Raw genomic sequence first — 11834 nt, forward strand, 5'->3', positions numbered from 1 at the left:
TTATCACTGCGATTTTAATGTAGCTATTTAAACTGTTAAGAATAATTCTGGCTTTGATGTACGCTCATAGATAAGTCATGCAAGCAAAACAACACAACTATGAAGCACGCGTAGGAAGTACGTCATGTACAAGGACCCTTCAAAATAAAAGTCCCATTTAGAGAGGGGGGGCCTGGGTAGCTCAGCGAGTAAAGATGCTGAATACCACCCACGGAGTCGCAAGTTTGAATCCAGGGTGAGCTGAGTGACTCCAGCCAGGTCTCCTAAGCAACCAAATTGGCCCGGTTGCTTGGGAGGGTAGAGTCACATGGGGTAACCTCCTTGCGGTAACGATTAGTGGTTCCCGCTCTCAATGGGGCTCGTGGTAAGTTGAGAAGCGGAGGCAATGTCCTCTGACACCCGGACTGAGGTGAGTAACAGCGCCACCACGAGGACCTACTAAGTAGTGGGAATTGGGCATTCCAAATTGTGAGATAAGGGGATAAAAAAAAAAAAAAAAAAAGGGTCCCATTTAGTTTGACAAGCCCTTTCATATGAATGAAAGGGATAGTTCACACAAAAATTCAAATTCTCACCATTTACTCACCCTCATGGCAGATATGTATGACTTTCTTTATTCTGTTGAACACAAAGATATTAAGAAGAATATTTCAGATCTGTAGGTCCATAAAATCCAAGTGAATGGTAGCCAAAACTTTGAAACTCCAAATATCATAAAGGCAGCATAAAAGTAATCCATATGACTCCATTTAATTTATGTCTCCTGAAGTGATATGATAGGTGTGGGTGAGAAACAGATCAATATTTAAGTCATCTTTTACTATAAATCTCCACTTTCACATAAAAAAAAAACAACAACAAAAAGGCTTAAATATTGATCTGTTTCTCACCCACACTTATCATATCTCTTCTGAAGACATAGATTTAACCACTCAAGTCGTATGAATTACTTTTATGCTGCCTTTGTGTGCTTTTTGGAGCTTCAAAATTCAGTCCACCATTCACTTGCATTGTCAGGACCTACAGAGTTGAAATATTATTCTAAAAATCTTTGTGTTCTGCAGAAGAAAGACAGTCACACATCTGGGATGGCATGAGGGTGAGTAAAGGATGTGAGAATTTTCATTTTTGGGTGAACTATCCCTTGAAGACATCTATTCTAAACCATCAAATATAAAAAATAAAAATAAAATAAAAAAAGCATACCAAATTGTGTGTGTGTATATATATATATATTTTAATTTAGTAAATAAAAAGCATTATATGAAAATAAGGCACTTTATTCAACTCTGATTAGTAAAGTATTTTTTTTAAACACAAATAACTAAAGTGTGTGTAAAGAAAAAATACAATTAAGAAACTGATAATCTGTCACATAATAGTATTTTAAGATAGGACTTCATTATTTAGGAGTCATTATTTAAATAAAAGTGCACAGTCTCTGTAAAGAATACTCACATACATTGCACAACAGATCTTAGATTTCATTGGTAATGTCCATAATAAATGCTCCTGTTAAAGTTGAATTCAGTTGCTATATTAGAAAGACATGCACTTTTCAATCATACTGAGTGGTCCGGCATGAGAGGCAGACACATGGTTCATTGACTATAAAAGTGCCTAGCTCACCTAATTTTGAGTTTCAATAAAACCATGAAACTGATGAATGGGATAAATAAAACGGAATACAAAGTACTAAAGTCTGATTACAGTGAGTTTATAGTGTATAGGACGTGATGTTTGGATGCAAAAGAAGCGATTAAAAATCTTATTTAGTTATGAATCTCTGTGATCTTGTCAATTGATGTCAATAACTGGGATACAAGACACAGTGTATCTCTCCCTGTCAGCAACTGCCTGTAAACAGAAAATGAGTAATTAAAACACATCCAGTAAAATGACACTGTATATCAGTTGGATTAATTTACATGCCTGATGATTGTTGAAGGAATTTAATCTCTGATAGTGACAGCAGAAGAGCACTCTATAATTTATCAGTAACTGTTAAACATACTTGATAGAGGTTTCTGCATCTTGAGCTGCTTTGTTAAGGTATTCAGAGGCCACTTGTGCATTGTGTCTCATTGTGGTTAAGGCAGTGGTTTCTCCACATCTAAGTCTCTCATTTTCACTTTTATATCCTTCAAGCTGGTTCTGAAAAAATAAATGCTGTTATCCATATCAAAAATAATCCCAAGAATGAATTAATTCCATTAAAAGGGATAGTTCATCCAAAAATGGGTCATCATTTTACTCACCTTCATGCCATCCCAGATGTGTATGACTTTTTCAATATTCAATAACAATATTTAAGTCCTTTTGTACTATACATACTCCTCCCTGCCCAGTAGGTGGCGATATGCACAAAGAATGTGAATTGACAAAAAAGAAGAATGTGGAAGTGAAAGTGGAAAATTATTTAAATATTGATCTGTTTCTCACCCACACCTATCCACTGTAGTCTTATGGATTACTTTTATGCTGCCTTTGTGTGCTTTTTGGAGCTTCAAAGTTCTGGTCACTATTCACTTGCATTGTATGGACCTACAGATCTGAGATATTCTTCTAAAAATCTTTGTTTGTGTTCAGCAGAAGACACAAAGTCATACACATCTGGGATGGTATGAGGGTGAGTAAATGATGAGAGAATTTTCATTTTTGGGTGAACTATCCCTTTAATATCCTGGAATAATTGAGGCTTTAATGGTGGATGAGATTTAATTTGAATAATAAGTAGTAAATATAATTGTATAATAGTAAATAAACTAGTAATATATAAAATTGTATAAACACATATGTATGTTTTTATATATATATATATATATATATATACTCATTCAATGTACTTGCAGGCATAAAAAGAAGTCAAACCTGGAGTTGTTGTATCTCTTGTTTCAATTTTGAAACACTGTTTTCAGCCTTGACTGCTCGCTTCTGTTTTGGAAAAAGAGGGTGAATTTTAATTTCTTGAAAAACCCTTTAAAATGTATTTTTTAAAGATTTATATTATAAAGAGGTAAAAAAAATAAATAACATTATCTCAATTTATTTAACCTTTACTTAATTTAATAAAGTTACTCTGTCATATGAATTATATCACAAAGCTTATTACCGTCATTAACTGAAGATTTTGTTCTACTGACTGCACCATTGTCTCCAGAGCCTTAGCCTCTCTCTCATCCTGCAACTTCTTGTTGTGCAGCTCCCCTGTGAGATGTTTGATCCTATTACAACCAAAAACACAATCAATAGAAATCACATCTAGAAAATAATTAATAGATCAAATATTTATATTGAATTCTGAATATTAATCTTTAGAAACAGCTGCATTTCCAAATACCAGAATTCTTTCCTTCAGTCCAATAGCTTTAATTAACTCATATTCAGTAATGTGTAAACATCACAGTCTGTATAAATAGCTTACCTTTCAGAGTCAGTTTCTGATCTTCTAAGGAGTTCTTTGACTTGCTTTCTAAGTAGAGAATTCTCTTCTTTCAGCTAAGACACATTAAAGATTTATAACATGCCTTGGAGTCAGTTCAGCAAAAAAACCAAACAAACAAACAAAAAAAACACACAACATTATTTGCTTACCCTCATGTTGTTCTAATCCTGTGACTTTTTTCTTCTTCTTCAAACACTAAAGGAGGAATTTTGAAGAATTTTCAAACTGCTCTTCTCTATACAATAAAAGCATACAATGAAGAGGGACTGTCAAGCTCCAAATATATCAATAAAGCACCATAAAAATAACATAAAGGTACACAACTTATTTTCAATTAATTTTGGTCTGTTCCAAAGCTATCACATGGCTTCAGAAAACTTGGAACACAGCGCACAAGTTGTATGAACTACATTCATGTTACTTTTATGGAGTTTTTTTGTCCTTTTTTGGAACTTGCAGCTATAAAAGCCGTTGTATGAAAATGAGTTGCATGAAGATTCTTCAGAACTGCTCTTTTTGTGTTCAATTAAAAAAAAAAAAACAGCATATGGGTTAGGAACAACATGAGGCATAAACTTTCAAAGCATTTTGACAGTTTCACACACTTGTACAGGTGCATCTCAATAAATTAGAATGTCGTGGAAAAGTTCATTTATTTCAGTAATTCAACTCAAATTGTGAAACTCGTGTATTAAATAAATTCAGTGCACACAGACTGAAGTAGTTTAAGTCTTTGGTTCTTTTAATTGTGATGATTTTGGCTCACATTTAACAAAAACCCACCAATTCACTATCTCAGAAAATTAGAATATGGTGACATGCCAATCAGCTAATCAACTCAAAACACCTGCAAAGGTTTCCTGAGCCTTCAAAATGGTCTCTCAGTTTGGTTCACTAGGCTACACAATCATGGGGAAGACTGCTGATCTGACAGTTGTCCAGAAGACAATCATTGACACCCTTCACAAGGAGGGTAAGCCACAAACATTCATTGCCAAAGAAGCTGGCTGTTCACAGAGTGCTGTATCCAAGCATGTTAACAGAAAGTTGAGTGGAAGGAAAAAGTGTGGAAGAAAAAGATGCACAACTAACCGAGAGAACCGCAGCCTTATGAGGATTGTCAAGCAAAATCGATTCAAGAATTTGGGTGAACTTCACAAGGAATGGACTGAGGCTGGGGTCAAGGCATCAAGAGCCACCACACACAGACGTGTCAAGGAATTTGGCTACAGTTGTCACATTCCTCTTGTTAAGCCACTCCTGAACCACAGACAACGTCAGAGGCATCTTACCTGGGCTAAGGAGAAGAACTGGACTGTTGCCCAGTGGTCCAAAGTCCTCTTTTCAGATGAGAGCAAGTTTTGTATTTCATTTGGAAACCAAGGTCCTAGAGTCTGGAGGAAGGGTGGAGAAGCTCATAGCCCAAGTTGCTTGAAGTCCAGTGTTAAGTTTCCACAGTCTGTGATGATTTGGGGTGCAATGTCATCTGCTGGTGTTGGTACATTGTGTTTTTTGAAAACCAAAGTCACTGCACCCGTTTACCAAGAAATTTTGGAGCACTTCATGCTTCCTTCTGCTGACCAGATTTTTAAAGATGCTGATTTCATTTTCCAGCAGGATTTGGCACCTGCCCACACTGCCAAAAGCACCAAAAGTTGGTTAAATGACCATGGTGTTGGTGTGCTTGACTGGCCAGCAAACTCACCAGACCTGAACCCCATAGAGAATCTATGGGGTATTGTCAAGAGGAAAATGAGAAACAAGAGACCAAAAAATGCAGATGAGCTGAAGGCCACTGTCAAAGAAACCTGGGCTTCCATACCACCTCAGCAGTGCCACAAACTGATCACCTCCATGCCACGCCGAATTGAGGCAGTAATTAAAGCAAAAGGAGCCCCTACCAAGTATTGAGTACATATACAGTAAATGAACATACTTTCCAGAAGGCCAACAATTCACTTAAAATGTTTGTTTTTTTATTGGTCTTATGATGTATTCTAATTTTTTGAGATAGTGAATTGGTGGGTTTTTGTTAAATGTGAGCCAAAATCATCACAATTAAAAGAACCAAAGACTTAAACTACTTCAGTCTGTGTGCACTGAATTTATTTAATACACGAGTTTCACAATTTGAGTTGAATTACTGAAATAAATGAACTTTTACACGACATTCTAATTTATTGAGATGCACCTGTATATGCAAAAATTCATATCACACACGTCGCACACTAAATACCTGATGGGGATTCCTTGTCCCATATTCAGCATTGCTTCTCTTAGGATGGAAGGAAATATCAATCACTGAAGTCTCTTCATCACCCTCATAGCTTCCAGTGCTTCTTCTGACTAAATGGTTCTTTGGCAGGAAGTCAAACGTGGCCACTTCCCATTCGGTTATATTCCCTTCCCTCTCCTCACTGCACAGGGATGATTGCTCGGAGTATGCACTGCTGTCTAAAGTCCCACATAGTTCGAAGTCTTGAGCCTCTTCAGTCCCAGTCCATCTCTCCTCAGGTTCACTCTCAGAAGGCTGTGAGAGGACAGAGGGGTCTGTGAAGAATTGCCCCTTGGGAGCAAAGCCTGTAGAGGAGTTATAGTCCTTCTCATCTTGGTATGTGCCACCATATGCCTTCAGAAAATCAGAGGAGAAACATTATCTAAAAAAAAGACAATTTAACTGCAATGAAAGTTGTTGGCATGACATGTCAAGCAGTGCAAGTGGATACCCATTTTAAAGGGGTCATGAAATGGAGAATCAAATTTTCCTTGATATTTAGACATATAAGAGGTAACTGTACTATAAAAACATACTGTACACTTCCTCCCCAGTCTAAAAAGAGCATTTATAGTTGCCACCCTGCTGAAACAATTTTGAAATCTGTCTGTTCTTGATGTCACAAAACATTGCTCATTTGTATTTACACATACCACAACATGTGTCATCGCACCCTTGGCCCCGTCCACTGGCACGCAATTCAAGTCAAGAGAGCAGGTCTTGTGTGGCTAACTATTCCTAACATGACACCAAAGGGGACACATCTGGACTATTTAGCTTTTTTTTTTTTTATTGAATTCAAGCTACGATTCAACTGTTATTGAAGGGTGGGGCAGTTAAAAACACTTGGACTCTATCAAAAACTCAAGTAAATCATTTAACTCATGAATATTTCAAATGTCATGACTGTTTGATAGTTTATGGTGTTGAGCGTTAATGGTTGTGCTTGAGATGAACAGTTTAATATATTTGGATGTAATGTGTTGGATGTGCGACATGCGTAAACCCTGAAATGTAATTTTATAAAGTTGAAGGTCTTCCGATTGAGTTTGCTGAATTTGAGGGGCTGCATGATGTTAGCCGATCATAACAGTGGGTGTTAACATTTAAGTTTTAAGGAGGCACTTAGTCCAAAACCGAGCGTTTCAGACAGAGGGCCAAAAACAGGGTGGAAAATGATCATATATTACTAAATTGTGACTGTTTTGGTTAAAAAAAAATAATAAAAATAATAAATAAATTAAAAAAATCTTTTATAAAATTATCATTGGACCTCAGGGAATATCATAAAATTATAAATAGCACTTCATGACCCCTTTAACCTAGTTCATGTCTACGTTATTTGTCAACTACCCAAGAACGTTATTTCCATACTTTAGGTACGTGTTATGTGCATTATTCTCATAAACAGGTTCAACAAGAACTCTCTTGTCATGCTGTTGCTAACCTCATCCTCATCTGTAGTGCAGGACTGGTTCTTGTTTCTGATGAACTCCTTGAAAGAAAAAGGATTCAGCTCATCTACATCTTGCTTTGGCTCATCTAAAAGTACATTTACATGTACATAAAATACATGTTAATATTAATAATAATATTTTGAGTATGTTAGGCCAGTTTCTAAACATCTATATACAAAACAGATGAGAGAATGACCAGAATTCTGACACTTACCTTCTTCAATAATGAGCTTTTTCGTTTTGTGTTTGGCCATGTTAACTTACAAAGTTAACTTGACCTGCAAACAGACTATTCTGAAAGCTGTAACTTCTAAATACCTGAGCTCAACATCACACGGCTTGAAAGACTGCAAAACAAACGAGTACTGCACAAAACTAAATATATTCCTAGTAAACTGTTTCGTTTAACTCTGGTCAGTGTTGATTTTTCTGTCCAAAAACTCTAAATACTTTACTGTATTTGCTTAGAAACAGTACAATCTCCTGCAAAGTCTCATTCTCCACTTCTTCAGTCAGAGAGAGCAGTTTTCTTCTACATGGAAGATGTACAAGATCGCCTCCTATTGATGTGGAAGACAGTTCCAGTTAAAAGCCTCTGAGATGGGAAATTTACAAGCTAGTATTTAGTTAGGAAAAATGTTGATTGCTGTATATCAAACAGAAAAATACATGCATTATATTTTTTTGTGTGTGTGGAGTGGAGTAATGTTCATTATAAAATGGATAGTTCCGGTCCTGGATACCGATTGGTCAGCAGCCGTGCTTTATTCATAATAAAGCACAGCGTTGACCTCTTCAACAAAGCCCTTATTCTTGTTGCCTAGCAACGTACTGTTTACTGTTTAGTGCCAGAGACTATTTCTTCTAGCAGAAGGATGGCATTTAATGATTTTACTTACAAAATATAACATTTTAATGAACATTTGTGTCCTTAATATTTTTATTATGTGATGACCATTTTATAAAAGCAATAAGGCACTCGAGGTATTATTGTGAATATAGTCACAGGCTGAAGGGGTTGCAGGGCGCAACAGTGCCTGCCTACTTTTTCAGCCGTCTGGGTTCTGGAAGTACTTTCCCTGTTCAATTCTTCTATAGATGTATTTTTTTTTTTTTTTGGGATTTCCTCCCCTTTTCTCTCCAATTTGGCATGCCCAATTCCCAATGCACTCTAGGTCCTTGTGTTGGCGTAGTGACTCGCCTCAATCCAGGTGGCAGAGGATGAATCTCAGTTGCCTCTGTGTCTGAGACGTCAATCTGCGCATCTTATCACGTGGCTTGTTGAGCGCATTACCACGGAGACCTAACGTGTGTGGAGGCTTCACCCTATTCTCCACGGCGTCCACGCACAACTCACCACGCATCCCAGATGTATATGACTTTCTTTATTCTGCTGAACACAAACGAAGATTTTTTGAAAAAATTTCAGCTTTGTTGGTCCACACAATGCAAGTGAATGGTGACCAGACTTTTGAAGCTCCAAACATCACATAAAGGCAACATAAAAGTAATCCATATGACTCCAGTGGTTAAATCCATGTCTTCAGAAGCGATATGATAGGTGTGGATGAGTAACAGATCAATATTTAAGTCCTTTTTTACTATAAATCTCCACTTTCACATTCTGAAACTGAAAGTGGAGATTTATAGTTAAAAAAAGACTTAAATATTGACCTGTTTCTCACCCAAAGTGATTGCATTGCTTCAGAAGACATATATTAAACCACTGGATTCTTATGGATTACTTTTATGCTTTTTTGTCTTTATATGCTTCTTGGACCTTCAATGTTCTGGCCACCATTCAGAAGAAAGTTATACACATCTGGGACGGCATGAGAGTGAGTAAATAATGAGAGAATTTTAATTTTTGGGTGAACTATCCCTTTTATGTAGACTGTTATTTATTTAATTTTCAGTATTTGTTGCAATTTTGTTAAAGTCAGGGTTTTCACAATTTCCGACCAAATAATATCCAAAGTTTTGAATCAGGCCAATTTGCGAATTAATCATTTAGACCGGTTTGTGAACTGTTTTAACTAACTGACTCATAACGAACAGTACACTGACAAATCAGACATCACTATGGCTTGTGAGCAAGTTTTACTTTACACAAGAACAATGTCTAGCCAATGAAATACTTTAGTTTAGAGAAGAAGTTGAAATATATATTTACTATAGAAATTTCCATGACTTTTGAGATGTTAATAATTTCCATGAGTTTTCCCTGATATGAAGGTTTTTCATGACTATGGGAACCTGTAAGGTTGAGATTGTAGCGTACAACCCTGTGGTCTACTTTTGTACAGTAGGCTAGTTTATAAAGTGTTCTGTAATACATTTGAACTTTACATGGTGTGATTACTGGATTATATATCACTGTTTGTGAGTGTGTTGTAGACAGGTAGACTAGCAATATCTGGAAGTGGCTGTACGACAGAAAAAGTAAAGGTATCAGTGATTTTTTTACTCATTAAAAAAGTTTTAATCCTAAAGAAATGAATAGTAATTTTGAAACACATATAAAATCATGAGCACTCACATTAAAATGAAGACTCCAGTCATATCAGTAACCTTATAAAAGCTGTTTTATTCTACATGGAGAGGGTTCCCTCATGGGGCTGCCATGTTAAAATCACATGACCAGCCAAATACTACTCGCTTAATCTCAGTAACCATCCTGTTATTGAAAACTTTCACTCATGGAGTAAATTAAACATGGCTGACTTTGAATAGTGTATTTCTACAATAACATCTGTAATTTAATGCATTTGAATGATGCTGCATCCATGACAGTAGGTGCTAATATAAGTACAATGTGACATAAAAATAAATAAATAAATAAAAATTACTGAGTGCACCTTTAATTTGCAACATGTTTTGTGAATTACATATTTTGTTATTAAGCCCCTCCTAAAATAAGAGCAATTTGGATAACTTAATATTTAACTACAGACCAATTTCAAACCTTCCATTCATAGGCAAGATCATTGAAAAGGTTGTTATCAATCAGCTTGATAAACTCAAATGGCTCCATGGACAATTTCCAGTCTGGTTTCTGACCATTTCTCAGCACAGAGATGGTGCTCATAAAGATACATAATGATATTCAGCTAAATACTGATTCAAGCAAAATATCAGTGCTGCCTTTTACACTGTTGACCACAACATACTCCTGGACAGACTGGTAAACTGGGTAGGGCTCTCTGGGATGGTCCTTAGTTGGTTAAAATCATATCTAGGGGGACTGGGTAGCTCAGCGAGTAAAGACGCTGACTACCACCCCTGGAGTCGCAAGTTCAAATCCAGGCTGTGCTGAGTGACTCCAGCCAGGTATCCTAAGCAACCAAATTGGCCCGGTTGCTAGGGAGGGTAGAGTCACATGGGGTAACCTCCTCGTGGTCGCTATAATGTGGTTCTCGCTCTCGGTGGGGCGCGTGGTGAGTTGTGCGTGGACGCCATGGGAAATAGCGTGTGGGGAAATCCACACGCGCGATGTCTCCATGGTAATGCGCTCAACAAGACACGTGATAAGATGCGCGGATTGATGGTCTCAGACGAGAAGGCAACTGAGATTCGTCCTCCGCCTCCCGGATTGATGCGAGCCACTACGCCACCATGAGGACTTAGAGCGCATTGGGAATTGGGCATTACAAATTGGGAGAAAAAAAATAAAAATAAAATAACAAATTCATATCTAGAAGGGAGGGGTTACTATGTGAACATAGGCAACTATGAATCTGAGTGGACATCCATGACGTGTGGAGTCCCACAAGACTCAATTATTGCACGCTCCTGTTCAACCTGTATATGCTCCCATTAGGTCCAATTATGAAAAATAAAAAAATTGCATACTATAGCTATGCAGACGACACCCAGATCTACCTAGCTCTATCACCAAATGACTACACCCCCCTAGACTTTCTGTGCCTTTGCATTAATGCAATTAATAGTTTGATGTGCCGAAACTTCCTTCAGTTAAACAACAACAAGACAGAGGTCATTGTGTTTGGCAACAAAAGTGAAATTCCCAAGGTGAACACATACCTTGACTCCAAGGGTCTAAAGAAAACAAAATTAAGTCAGAAATCTTGGTGTCATTTTGGAGTCAGACCTTAGTTTCAATAGTCACACCAAAGCAATAACTAAATCAGCCTACTATCATCTCAAAAACATAGTGAAAATTTGATGTTTTGTATCCAGTCAAGACTCAGAGAAACTTGTTCATGCATTCATCACCAGTAGGGTAGATTATTGCAAAGGACTCCTCACCGGCCTTCCCAAAAAGACCATTAGACACCTGCAGCTCATACTGAATGCTATTGCCGGGATTCTGACCTGAACCAAAAAAATCAGAGCATACTACTCCAGTCCTCAGGTCTTTAAACTGGCTTCCAGTTTAACAACAGAGCTAACAGAGCTCAGATTATTAGGATAAAGACAGTTCGAAATACCAAGCGTTCACTCAAAACAAGGTGAGACAGTGTTTAGCTATTATGCCTCCCACAGTTGGAACCATCTTCCAGAAGAGGTCAGATGTGCTCCAACAGTAGCAACATACAAATCCATGGTTAGCTATGCGTTTATAGACTGAGTACTTGCATTTACTGATTGCAATGCATAATTTTATTTCTGTATTCTTTTCCTTTTTTATTCATTT

At 37.1% G+C, this 11834-nt stretch overlaps 1 protein-coding gene across 2 annotated transcripts; it reads right to left on the bottom strand.

The window, feature by feature from the left end:
- Positions 1-1149: 1149 nt before the first annotated feature.
- On the bottom strand, positions 1150-7704 carry entr1 (endosome associated trafficking regulator 1). 2 transcript variants are annotated; one of them, XM_051677504.1, is made up of 8 exons: positions 7392-7704; positions 7168-7262; positions 5682-6074; positions 3425-3498; positions 3113-3224; positions 2872-2934; positions 2015-2169; positions 1150-1857 (listed from the first exon to the last, which is right to left on the bottom strand). In XM_051677504.1, exons 1-8 carry the CDS (start codon positions 7429-7431, stop codon positions 1773-1775), a joined length of 1017 nt encoding a protein of 338 aa, XP_051533464.1. In that variant the 5' UTR covers positions 7432-7704; the 3' UTR covers positions 1150-1772. The 2 variants fall into 2 exon arrangements, with proteins under 2 accessions (XP_051533464.1, XP_051533473.1); XM_051677513.1 differs by having other exon boundaries at positions 1163-1857; positions 2015-2154; positions 7392-7699.
- Between the last annotated feature and the right edge of the window lie 4130 nt (positions 7705-11834).

This window comes from Myxocyprinus asiaticus, chromosome 3, assembly GCF_019703515.2.
Source record: "Myxocyprinus asiaticus isolate MX2 ecotype Aquarium Trade chromosome 3, UBuf_Myxa_2, whole genome shotgun sequence".
Lineage (NCBI taxonomy): Eukaryota > Metazoa > Chordata > Actinopteri > Cypriniformes > Catostomidae > Myxocyprinus > Myxocyprinus asiaticus.